This window comes from Rhinopithecus roxellana, chromosome 17 (genome assembly GCF_007565055.1).
Source record: "Rhinopithecus roxellana isolate Shanxi Qingling chromosome 17, ASM756505v1, whole genome shotgun sequence".
Lineage (NCBI taxonomy): Eukaryota > Metazoa > Chordata > Mammalia > Primates > Cercopithecidae > Rhinopithecus > Rhinopithecus roxellana.
The window spans coordinates 84,995,451-85,009,169 of record NC_044565.1 but is presented as its reverse complement, the minus strand read 5'-3'; the positions used below and the strand labels follow the sequence as shown (position 1 = coordinate 85,009,169).

General features: G+C 39.1%; 1 protein-coding gene across 5 annotated transcripts in view; it reads left to right on the top strand.

Moving 5' to 3' along the window:
* Nucleotides 1-13,719, top strand: part of ASB3 (ankyrin repeat and SOCS box containing 3) — a 126,737-nt gene that overhangs the window by 50,631 nt on the left and 62,387 nt on the right. For all 5 annotated transcript variants that reach the window (XM_030920803.1, XM_010378883.2, XM_030920806.1 and 2 more), the window contains 2 exons: nucleotides 8,413-8,525; nucleotides 9,136-9,271. In XM_030920803.1, coding sequence (XP_030776663.1) covers nucleotides 8,413-8,525; nucleotides 9,136-9,271 — 249 coding nt within the window. The remainder of the gene's footprint in view (nucleotides 1-8,412; nucleotides 8,526-9,135; nucleotides 9,272-13,719) is intronic.

Below are 13,719 nucleotides of genomic sequence, written 5' to 3'. Positions count from 1 at the left end.
CGAACAATAGTCCTGTTTTATTTTTGAAATATTTATCTCCTTTACCCTGACATGTGATCCTAGATAGGTCTCACATAAAAAGGTGAAGGAGCAAAGAAACACCAGCTTAGCCAACCAGTTTTGCTTATCAATAGGATAGTAAAAGTCACAACTGAATTTTTCTCTTTATCCTCCATTGATTAGGTGATTATCAGGCTTCTACACTATCAGACTTAGTTCCTGATATCAATGGCTTACAATTTAATTGAGGATATTATAATAACCAGAATTCAAGATAGGCTGTAATAAATACCATAAGAGGTGCAAAGTATATGAAGGTTAGTTCTGTCCTAATTACTGTGTTATTATTCTGCCGTGGATTTATCTATTTCTTGTCTCTTCTCTCTCTCCCTGTTTCTTTAGGTTTTAAGTCATTTTTCAATCAATATACAAAATGTGACTTTAATATTACTGAGTGAATAGGACAGTGTTCACTTTGATTTTTATTCTGATGTGTTTTTAAAAATTCAGGGTATACTATATGCACATTAGGAATATTTTAGATACTCAAAGTGTTTTTGAAATTTTCATTTTGGAATTCCCTTCAGCATTTGTGGCAGTCTTTTTTTTTTTTTTTTTTTTTTCTTTTTTAAAACGTCATGGACAATTTCCTATGTACACAAAAGCGTGGAGACATCCTCCCCCTTCCTCTCACAAGTACCCAGGATTGATCTCCATTCTTGTGGAACAGTATGGTCTCATCACTCTGGCACAGCCAGAAGTCTTAGGAGTTCCATGGCCCCTCAGTAGTGTTTTACCTCTAATTATTTTCCCATGTTTTAAAAATAATTTATCTTTTTATTGATTTAAGCAGTTCTTAATTTTAACATGGTCCAATTTATCACTATTTACCTTTATGTTTATTGCTTTTAATATAAAGATTAAAAATTATTTTTCTATTCCAAGGTCAGTTTATAGATTTTTCCTTTCTGCTTTTTTTTTTTTTCTAGAAGCTTTGTTGTTCCCAGATCCAATCTGGAATTTAATTCCCAATCCATATGAAATTGATTATTGTGTATTGTGTGGGACAGGGGTCAAGATTTTTTTTTTCTCCATATGGATATTCAGTGGACCCCAAACCATTGTCACCTTTGTCGTAAAAGTGACCATTTGTTGGGGGTATCTGTTTTTGCAGTTTCAGTTGTTTTATTAGTCTCTTTCTCTATCCTGTACCAATACCATGCTACCTTAATTATTTCAGCTTTATTAGTTTTGATATCTGGGTGTATGAGTCCTCTTGCTTTATTCTACATGATTGTTTTGGCTTTATTTGGCTGTTTACATTCCCATCTATATGAATCAGTTTTTGTTTTTTTTCCAACTGTTAAGACAATACCCGTAGCACCTTTGGGTGTTTTGATTGGGCTCACATTGAAGCTTTAGATTGATTTGGGGAGAATTGATATTTTTATAATAGTGAATCATTATATCCATGAACATGGTGTATTCTACTTTTTTTTTTTTTTTAGATCTTTGCTTTTCTCAGTAGTATTTTGTAGTTTTCAGTATAGAGGTTTTGCATGTTTTATTAAATTTATGCCTCCAGTTCTGTGTTAAGCGCGTCGATTTTAAGGGGCTGATAGAATGTCTGGATGGAAATATTTGGCAGATATTTGGAAATTTGGTTCTGGACCATGAGGGAAAGTTCAGTTAGGAGCAATCATTCACCTAGAGATGAATTTGCTCAGTAACGTTTCAGAATTGAACAAATTCACTAATAGAGAAAGAACATGCATAGGCCGGGCATGGTGGCTCACATCTGTAATCCCAGCAATTTGGTAGGCCGAGGCAGGCTGATCATTTGAGGTCAGGAGTTCGAGACCAGTCTGGCTAACATGGAGAAACCCCGTCTCTACTAAAAGTACAAAATTTATCTGGGCATGGAGGCATACGTCTGTAATCCCAGCAACTAGGGGGGCTGAGGCAGGAGAATTGCTTGAACCTGGGAGGTGGAGGTTGCAGGGATCACACCACTGCACTCCAGCCTAGGCAACAGAACAAGGCTCCATCTCAAAAAAAAGAACATGTACAAAGTAAAGGAAAAAAAATAGAGATTGAAGACAGAATCCTGGTGAGTCATCACATTTCTGGAATAGTAGGATAGAAAAAGTAAACCAAGAAGAACGAGTTGTTACAGAAACTTGTAATACTACAACAGTGCTGTTGACATGGGAAAAAAGTTTATATTAGAAAAATATGGGGAATTTAATGCCAGAGACAGTAGGAACTGAATAGGAGGTTCAAGGCTGATTCAAATCATTGAATTTAATGATTATTTTCTTGGGAATAGCTTCACATGAATTGTGGCAGTAGAATTTACATGATAGTTATTGATTAAGTGATTAAAAGGTCCATGGAGGTAGGTATTTTGTCTCTTATTCACTTCTGTCTCTAGTACCTGGAATATTACCTGGTACATAGTAGACACTAAGTAGAATTTGTTGAATGAATGAATGAGTGATTGGTGGGAAAATGTGATCATTGAATGTAGACTCATTAAGAGTAGTCTTTGGGGGAAGTTTAGTGGTAAAAAAAGAAAGCGAGAGAAAATGGTAGATTGGAAGATATTTTGTTTGTTTGTTTTATTTTTAGGGAAAGGAAAACCTAAATTAGTTTGCAGGTTGAACAGTAGAGCCCATAGAGATGGAATAATGAGAGAAAATTGGAGAAGAGACAATATGAGGAGCAGACTCCAAAGTGGAGTGTTGGAAGCAGGCCCTCGAAAATCTGGCCATAAACTGACCCCAAAACTGGCCATAAACAAAATCTCTGCAGCACTGTGACATGTTTGTGATGGCCCTAATGCCCACGCTGGAAGGTTGTGTGGGTTTACCTCAGTGAGGGCAAGGGACACCTGGCCCACCTGGAGTGGAAAACCACTTAAAGGCGTTCTTAAACCTCTGTGCCTTAAGAACATACTCCTGCTGCAGATAACTAGCCCAACCCAGCCCTTTATTTCCACCCATCCCTTTGTTTCCCATAAGGAATACTTTTAGTTAATCTATAATCTATAGAAACAATGCTTATCACTGGCTTGCTGTTAATAAATACATGAGTAGGCCGGGAGCGGTGGCTCAAGCCTGTAATCCCAGCACTTTGGGAGGCTGAGATGGGTGGATCACGAGGTCAGGAGATCGAGATCATCCTGGCTAACACAGTGAAACTCCCTCTCTACTAAAAAATACAAAAAAACTATCCGGGGCGAGGTGGCGGGCGCCTGTAGTCCCAGCTACTCGGGAGGCTGAGGCAGGAGAATGGTGGGAACCCGGGAGGCGGAGCTTGCAGGGAGCCGAGATCGCGCCACTGCACTCCAGCCTGGGCGGCAGAGCGAGACTCCGTCTCAAAAAAAATAATAAATAAATAAATAAGTAAATACATGAGTAAATCTCTGTTCAAGGCTCTCAGCTCTGAAGGCTGTGAGACCCCTGATTTCCTACTCCACACCTCTATATTTCTGTGTGTGTGTCTTTAATTCCTCTAGCGCTGCTGGGTTAGGGTCTCCCCGATTGAACTGGTCTGGGCAGTGGAGAAGGTGGGAGGCCAAGGCGGGCAGATTATATGAGGTCGGGAGTTCAAGACCAGCCTGGCCAAAATGGAGAAACCCCGTCTCTACTAAAAATACAAAACTTAGTTGGTCTTGGTGGCACATGCCGGTAGTCCCAGCCACTTGGGAGGCTGAGGCAGGAGAATTGCTCGTACCAGGAGACAGAGGTTGCTATGAGCTGAAATAGTGCCACGGCACTCTAGCTTGGGTGACAGAGAGAGAATCCATCTAAAAAAAGAAAAAGAAAAAAGAAGTGGAGAAGGTATGGGATCGAGGGAAAGGACACAGATGAAACTCTAAAAAGGTGGAAGCCTGCTTCTTCTTATGAGATATGGAAAAAGTAAAAGTAAATCAAGTTTCTACACAGAATATAATGTAAAATATCGTTGTGTAGTTCATTTCTGTTAGCATCATTATTTCAATTGGGTAGGGTTAATTTACTGTTGCTGACATGTATCATTTTTCTCTATATCTAGATAGCTCTCAAGGCAGAAGCACTCTTTCTATACTTTGATATCCTTCTCTATCCTTCCCCTTTCATCTGTATTCCCACTATCTCCATGGAATTCACAAGTACTCAATGTTTATAGATACTTGAGTGGTTGACTCTGTTCTTAGAAAAGATTGCAAAGTGTATTTTATTTGCTAGGTAGTTTCTAAACATGCTCTTATATTTGGTTTTCTCAGTAGGCTTCAGAAAGTATATCTGTGTATGTATGTATGTGTAAAGTAATGACCTCCTTTTTGGAAGCAAACCATTCAGCCCATCCAATTTGATAATTCCATTTTAATAGACAAAGTGAATGCTCCTCTTCCAAAGCGGAGGCTTTGGTAGTAAATCTGAGCTCTAAATACACTTTTCTAAACCACAATTTCTCAACTGATAACTATTAAATTTGCTTTATTTTGAAATAATTAACAAGGGCTGTGAAAATAATATTTTTCTGCTCATGTGTAGGTTTTACTTTTGTCGTTGGGAAATGTTTTTAATAGTTGCAGATATCAGATTTCTTAATGTATTTATGATATTAAAAGTGAAAACATACTATTGCATCATGAGGTTAAAAAAATGAAAATTTTGGCTGGGTTCGGTGGCTCATGCCTGTAATCCCAGCACTTTGGGAGTCCGAAGTGGGCGGGTCACGAGATCAGGAGATCAAGAGCATCCTGGCTAACACGGTGAAACCCCGTCTCTACTAAAAATGCAAAAAAAAAAAAAAAAAAAAAAAAAAAAAAAAAAAAAAGCGCGGCGTGATGGCGGACACCTATAGTCCCAGCTGCTTGGGAGGCTGAGGCTGGAGAATGGTGTGAACCCAGGAGGTGGAGCGTGCAGTGAGCCAAGAGATTGGGCCACTTGCACTCCAGCCTGGGCGACAGAGCGAGACTGCATCTCAAAAAAAAAAAAAAAAAAAAATTTCCTGTCATCTATATTGTATTTAATAATCAATACACATTTTTTTTGACTTGAATTTTTATAAGGTCAGCCTAACTTCTGGAAAACAAACTTATCTTCACTCTCCTTCATATATCACTGCTGACAACCTGATAATCTTCAAGTCATGGACTGGCTATAGAATGATTTTTGCTAACAATCACTGGTAATGATGTTGAATTTGATATGAAACAGATTTTTTTCCTTTTGTGACCGCCACCCGAAATTATTACTGTTATTTTCAGACTTTATTTTTTATATGGTAATTTCATTTGTAATTTCTTTATTTTTCTTTTTTTGAAATTTTCAGTTTTTTTTTTTTTTGAGACGGAGTCTTGCTCTGTCGCCCGGGCTAGAGTGCAGTGGCCCAATCTCAGCTCACTGCAAGCTCCGCCTCCCGGGTTTACGCCATTCTCCTGCCTCAGCCTCCCGAGTAGCTGGGACTACAGGCGCCCGCCACCTCGCCCGGCTAGTTTTTTTGTATTTTTAGTAGAGACGGGGTTTCACCGTGTTAGCCAGGATGATCTCGATCTCCTGACCTCGTGATCCGCCTGTCTCGGCCTCCCAAAGTGCTGGGATTACAGGCTGGAGCCACCGCGCCCGGCCAATTTTCATTTCATTTCAGTTATTTTTAAAAAACTGTTGTGGGGCTGGGTGTGGTGGCTCATGCCTATAATCCCAGCACTTTGGGAGGCTGAGGTGGGTGGATCACGTGAGGCCAGGAGTTCGAGACCAACTTGGCCAACATGGTGAAACCTTGTATCTACTAAAAATACAAAAATTAGCCAGACATGGTGGTGCACGCCTGTAATCCCAGCTACTCGGGAGGCTGAGGCAGGAGAATCGCGTGAAACCCGGGACGGGGAGGTTGCAGTAAGCCAAGATTGCACCACTGCATTCTAGCCTGGGTGACTGCACTGCAGCCTGGGTGACAGAGTGAGACTCTGTCTCAAAATAAAACAAAACAAACTGTTTTGGGGGCCGAGTGTGATGGCACACGTTTGTAATCCCAGCATTTTGGGAGGCCGAGGCAGGTGAATCACCTGAGGTCAGGAGTTCAAGACCACCCTGGCCAACATGGTGAGACACCGTCTGTACAAAAATACCAAAAATTAGCCAAGCATGATGGTGGGTGTCTATAATCCCAGCTACTCAGGAGGCTGAGGTGGGAGAATTGCTTGAACCTGGGAGGCAGAGGTTGCAGTGAACTGAGATCGCACCATTGCACTCCAGCCTGGGCGACAGAGCGAGACTCCATCCCCCCAAAAAACAAAAACAAACAAACAAAAAAAAACCCCCAAAAAAGCCCAAAAAAGTGTTGTGGGTAAAGTCAGTATATATATTTATGGGGTACCTGCAAGCCACCCCAAATTAGATTGACTTTAGATCGTTTATACAGAAATTGCTTAGCTTGAAAAACTGTTTTCTCTATGGTAAATGCTTTTGAATATTAACTTAGTTATGTTAGATTCCTACCTCAGTGGTACTATCACAGCCATTGGTTACATTTCTGAAACCCTTCAGAGTAAGAGTTTTTGTTTTTATTTTTGTTTTTGAGATGGAGTCTTGCTCTGTTACCCAGGCTAGAGTGCACTGCCGCAATCTCGGCTCACTGCAACCTCCACCTCCCAGGTTCAAGCAATTCTCCTGCCTCAGCCTCCCAAGTAACTAGGAATACAGGTGCGTGCCACCACACCCGGCTAATTTTTTGTATTTTTAGTAGAAACGGGTTTTCACGGTGTTAGCCAGGATGATCTCGATCTCCTGACCTCATGATCCACCTGCCTTGGCCTCCCAAAGTGCTGGGATTACAGGTGTAAGCCACCACACCTGGTGGATAATTTTTTATTAAAGAACTTCTGAGAGTCTTATGGGGAAATAAGCTTTGGTATAAATTCAATATATAAAACTAATAGAATATCAGTGGCGTGTTACTCATCTTCAGTAGTAATGAGCACACTTATCATTTCTTGCTTTACAGTTTTAAGGATTTTTATATTCCCATTGTTTCATGTATATTAGCGTTTTCTAATGTGACTCATTATCCAAATGTGCCTTTCTAATTTTGTGACTGAGAAGTGTTGATTCCCATTTCCTGCCTCCTACTATAGTAGGAGATACAGAATAACTATATGTTTGAAATGAAAAAAAAAAAATCTTATTCTTCAAATCTTTTTTCCTGCGAATCAAAACCACAATGAGGTACCATCTCACAGCAGTCAGAATGGCTGGTATTAAAAAGTAAAAAAATAACAGGTGCTGGCGAGGTTGAGGAGAAAAAGGAACATGTGTACACTGTTGATGGGAGTGTACATTAATTCAGCCATTGTGGAAGGCAGTATGGTGATTCCTCAGAGAGCTGAAAACAACTGCCATTCGACCCAGCAATCCCGTTACTGGGTATATACCCAAAGGAATAGAAATCATTCTACCATAAAGATACATGCACTCGTATGTTCATTGCAACACCGTTCACAATCGCCAAGATATGAAATCAACTTAAATCTTCTCTCCCATATCCAAGCACGTTAGCCAGACCTTCTTATACACATCTTACCTTTCTTTCTTATAAATATTACTATTTCTCAATTTTAAGTTTCTGAACTTAAATTTTAAAGATGTCACTCAGTAGCCTTACACATAACAACATTCACAATATACCTAATTTGCTAATAATGTGTGTATTTGTTTGTACTTATTTTGTAAAGCACTTTATAATTCTATTCTGGCATTCTGTTTTTCATTAACGTCGTGCTTAAATTCCTCCATAATTAGTGCCACCTTCATAGCAAAGTTTTATGCAAAATAATTTGCATCTCTTTAACAACATTTTTTATTTCTTTCTGAAATCCCCTTTTAGTTCACATAAGCAAGAACATTTACATTTTCATTGATGGATATAAGAACATTTTGACAATGCTTACGGTTCATAATGGTAAAAAAAAAAAAAAACTAAGATGAAGAACTTGCTTTTTCGTTTTGTCAGTGACTCTTTTTATTTGTGATCAAATGTAGTAATAACAAACCTTTCAGTCCTTTTGAGATTGCTTTTCCAGACTGGTACTGTTGTTTCTGAATTGTCCATGTTACATCCTCCCAGTTTCATTTTAACAAACTAGAACTAGGCTATTTCCATTTTCAGAGAGAATAAACGTTTGCTTCTTGCTTCCAGTTCCTCTGTGTCTTTTAACATGCTGTTGAAAATAATTTTGTGTGTGTTCAGAAAGAATTAGATATGTGTTAATAGATTTAGGCTAAGAAAATTGTCATAAATGTTTAGGAATAATGAGAGCATTGTGGTTCTGAGGTGAATAAGTGATAAGAACATCACCAAAGTGTCCAGTCCTACAAACATGCCTTTTTGCTGACATTAATTTTTCTAACTGCTGTATTGCAGCTGTTGAAAATGGACAGATAGATGTGTTAAAGCTGTTGCTTCAACACGGAGCAAATGTTAATGGATCCCATTCTATGTGTGGATGGAACTCCTTGCACCAGGCTTCTTTTCAGGTAACCTCTGAATGTATTATTTCATTTCCATGTAAATTGTGTGTTTTACCCTCTTAAGATGACAGTCCGATGCAGTTTTTGCTTTCTGCTCGCCTGTGATTTATGATGGTTAGTGCAGTACAGAAAAGGCAGTCTAAATGCTAATGATGATTCTGAATAAACCAACTTCTGTAGTAGCTGTAGAAGCTCTGGGCTATAGGGATTATCTACATTTTAAAAATGTTGATGCCATGTTTAAGAAACCGTCAGTTATTTGGGATATAAATTGATGAAGAGCAATGGGTTATTTTATTTAGAATAGTGTATTTAGAAATTGTGATGACTCCTTAGTGCTTGGGTTAGCAAGCTAATTTTGCAGGATTCTATAAGGTTTATAATTCCTAGAGATCAGTGTTTCATGTTTACGTTTATTGAGTTAACTAGAAGTATAGGATAATCTGATTGTTTGGCCAATTTCTTTCCAACTAATACAGCAGTATACTGTTTTGTTTTTTTCTTCAAGTTATCCTTTAGTGAGAGGATAAAAAAGAAAAAGAAACACAATAAGAAAAAAGATACCTTTTATTTTCTTTGTTTTTTTTCTTATTTAAAATGTGAATCTGTGCTTTAGGAAAATGCTGAGATCATAAAATTGCTTCTTAAAAAAGGAGCAAACAAGGAATGCCAGGATGACTTTGGAATCACACCTTTATTTGTGGCTGCTCAGTATGGCAAGCTAGAAAGCTTGAGCATACTTATTTCATCCGGTAAGAATATCCATTAGTCTTTGTACTGTTAAGATCATGAACTTTAAACTTTATATTTCCTAGAGGAATAATTCTTGACTCGAATATAAATCAGGTTGTGAAATTTATGGTTTTATGTAAGTGGTAAATAAGAGTAAGTAAAAGTTGATTTATAAACCTGGTTATTCAGTGTCTATTACTAACAATGCAATGCACAGCTACTAATTTAACTGAGTAGGAACATAATGATCTGTCACTAAAGCAGGTTTATTGGCAAGTTGAATGACGGGGCTGTCCTTTCCTGTAGAGAATTGAGCAGTTTCAACTTTCTAGGGTGTAAGACTAGTTTAGGCTTAATTACCTTATTAGATGGCTATTTTGTGTGTTAAGGCCTTGAGGTGTATGTTTTGTTAATTTTGTCATTATTTAAATGGGTTTATTTCAAAGTAGGTTTTCACTTTATTATGTTAATAGTAGCATAACCTGCTAAAGGTTTTTCTTTGACAACCCTTCCACATTCAGCATTGCCAGGGAAATTGGTGTTCAGGTGGCATTCTTACTCTAAGTCACAGTTTTGTGACCAGAAATGTTTATTATGTAGGGGCTTTTAAATCTCTCCCAAACACCAGATATGCGCTTCACAGTGCTAACTTGATGAAGCGTGAATCACGGTAGCCTAGGCAATTAAAAAAAAAAAAATACCTGGACTTTTTTTGTCCAGGCACGGTTGCTCATGCCTGTAATCCCAGCCCTTTGGGAGGCCAAGGTGGGCAGATCACTTGAGGTCAGGAGTTTGAGACCAGCCTGGCCAACATGGCAAAACCCCATCTCTACTGAAAATACCAAAATTAGCTGGGCATGGTGGCATGCGCCTGTAATCCCAACTACTAGTGAAGCTGAAACACTAAAATTGCTTGAACCTAGGAGGCGGAGGTTGCAGTGAGCCGAGATCGCAGCACTGCACTCCAGCGTGGGCAACAGAGCGAGACTCTGTCTCAAAAAAAAAAGAAAGAAAGAAAGAAAGAAAATCTAGGCTTTTTATAAACTTCCTTCAAACAGATCATACAAAGTTTGTTTGTTTGCTTGTTTATTGATTAATTGAGGCCAGGCCTTGCTCCATCACCCAGGCTGGAGTATAATGGTATGATCACAGCTCATTGTAACCTTAAACTCCTGGCCTCAAGCGATTTTCCCGCTTTAGCTTACCAAATAGCTGCAACTACAGGTGCATTTCACCATGCCCAGCTAATTAAAAAACCTTTTTTTTTTAAGACGTGAGGTCTTGCTATGTTGCCCAAGTGGGTCTCAATCTCCCAACCTCAAGTGATCCTCCTGCCTCAGCCTCCCAAAATGCTGGGATTACACTGTGAGCCACTATGCCTGCCGGGCAATCCACAGTTTATTTAAACAGCAGGGCAGGTATTTTCTTGTTTTTGCTTTCTTTTACAAACCTTCAAACATTTAAGTCAGAGTAGGAAGTAAAAGAAACAAATATTCATTAAGTGCCGATTTAAGGCATCTGTTATAAATAATGAGTCTATAAATCTTACAGTTAAGAGGAATCCCCAAAATAATCTCTTCAAACATAATCGTTTTTAGATTAAGAGTCCAGACTGTGAATGTTTAAGTGCCTTGTCAAAGATCTAGACTCTTGTTTCCTGGCAGAATCAGGGCTTGGACCCAGGCCTTCTGACTTCTGATCTTCCTTCTACTACATCATACTTTCCAGAGGACTATCCTAATTCAGTTTATGACTTGCAGTCCCATAAGTTTCAATTATTAGTGTTTAGGCCGGGTACGGTGGCTCACGTCTGTAATCCCAGCACTTTGGGAGGCTGAGGCGGGCAGATTGCCTGAGGTCAGGAGCTTGAGACCATCCTGGCCAACATGGTGAAACCTTGTCTCTACTGAAAATACAAAAATTAGCCAGGTGTGGTGGCACACACCTGTCCCTGCTACTGGGGAGGCTGAGGCGGGCAGATTGCCTGAGGTCAGGAGCTTGAGACCATCCTGGCCAACATGGTGAAACCTTGTCTCTACTGAAAATACAAAAATTAGCCAGGTGTGGTGGCACACACCTGTCTCTGCTACTGGGGAGGCTGAGGCAGGAGAATCACTTGAACCCATGAGACAGAGGTTGTAGTGAGCCGAGATCATGACACCGCACTCCAGTCTGGGCGACAGAGTGAGACTCCGTCTCAAAAAGAAAAAAAAAATGTGTGTGTGTATGTGTGTATATATATGTTTAGTTAATATTTAGATTAAATAGGCCAGGTCCGGTGGCTCATGCCTGTAATCCCAACACTTTGGGAGGCCAAGGCGGGCGGATTGCCTGAGCTCAGGAGTTTGCAGCCAGCCTGAGCAACATGGTGAAACCCTGTCTCTATTAAAATACAAAAAATTAGCCAGGTGTAGTGGTGTGCACCTGTAGTCCCAGCTACTCAGGAGGCTGAGGCAGGAGAATTGCTTAAACCCAGTAGGTGGAGGTTGCAGTAAGCCTAGATCTCGCGACTGCACTCCAGCCTGGGTGACAGAGTGAGACTCCGTCTCCCCCCCAAAATTTTTTTTTTAAAATTAAATAGATTAAAATGCACCTTAATGTCTCTCCTCATGTCAGGTCTGTTACCTTGTCGCCTGGAGCTCTGAGCTCCTGTTTTGTTTTGCTTTGTTCTTTTTATTTCTTTTTTCTGAATTATTCTAAATAATCAGTTGAAAAGGTATGTAGGTATGTTTATTATGTAACTATACATGTTTCCAACCCCCACTACTTTCCTTTCAGTGAGTTGTCTGTCATTTTTCCAACTTTTTCACCAGTAGTCTTTAAAGAAATTGGTTCCTTATTCTTTCTGATACTTTGAAATTGTCACTCAAAATAACGCATTGATTAAAAAAAAAAGTTAAGGTTTCTTTCTTGACTTAGTCTCTTTTCAGTTATAGTGTTTACTTCTTTCTGAAACTGACAGTGGGTAAAACATCTCCCTCATGTAAATCATGAAGGTTCTAGTTTCTAGCATTTGGAATTTCTGAAGGATCTATAGACTCTTTAATTTACCATTTGTGTTCTATGTAGTTTTTGTGTACATAAAACTTTGTTCTATTCAAGGTGCATTTATGGAATATTCTTTTAAATAGAAGATAGTCCTTTCCCTCTTGATGATGATCTTTCCACCGAGATGTATTCTAGAAATTTAAAAAACTCTCATGGTCATGTAACAACATCATATTTAATATATTTAATACATTACTTGCCAACAAGAAACGTTTGGGGATGACTGCTATTTTCACAATCTTCACAAAAACTGAGGTCGGATTTAAAAAATCTTTATACAATGATGTATACATAATTTAATTAGATTTATGATTTTATTTTATTTTTTATAATTTCAACTTTTATTTCAGATTCAGAGGGTACGCATGCAGGTTTGTTACATAGGTATATTGCGTGATGCGGTTGCTGAGGTTTGGGATATGAGTGATCTCATCCCCTAGATAGTGGGCATAGTACCCAGCAGTTAGCTTTTGAGCCCTTGCCCTGTTCCGTGCCTCCCTTCTGTATTAGTCCCCAGTATCTCTTGTTGCTGTCTTTATGTCCACGAGTACCCAGTGTTTAGCCTCCACTTATAAGTGAGAACATACAGTATTTGGTTTTCTGTTAATTTGTTAATTCACTTAGAATAGTGGCCTCCAGCTGCATCCATGTTGCTAAAGGGACATGATTTTATTCTTTTCTATGACTGCGTAGTATTCCGTGGTGCATATCTACTGTGTTTTCTGTATCCAATCCACCAGGTATCCATTGATGGGCACCTAGGTTGACTCTATGTCTTTGCTATTGTGAGTGGTGCTGTGATGAACATGCAAGTGCATGTGTATTTTTGGTAGAATTATTTATTTTCTTTTGGATATATACCCAGTGATGAATTGCTGGGTCAAATGGTAGTTTTTATTTAAGTTCTTTGAGAAATTTCCAAACTGCTTTCCACTATGGCTGAACTAATTTACATTCCCACCAACAATGTATAAGTGTTCCCCTTTGTCTTCAACCTCTCTAGCATCTGTTGTTTTTTGACTTTTTAGTAATAGTCATTCTGACTGGTATGAGATTATGTCTCATTGTGGTTTTGATTTGTATTTCTCTGGTGATTGGTGATGTTGAGCAATTTTTCATGTGTTTGTTGGCTGCTCGTATGTCTTCTTTTGAGAAGTGTCTTTTCATGTCTTTTGTCCAATTTTTTTTTTTTTTTTTTTTTAAATGGAGTCTCATTCTATCAGCCAGGCTGGAGTACAGTGGCGCTATCTCTGCTCACTGCAACCTCTGCCTCTTGGGTTCAAGCGATTCTCTTGCTTTAGCCTCCCAAGTAGCTGGGACTACAGGCACGAGCCACCATGCCTGGCTAATTTTTCGTATTTTTAGTACAGACAGGGTTTCTCCGTGTTAACCAGGATGGTCTTGATCTCCTGACCTCGTG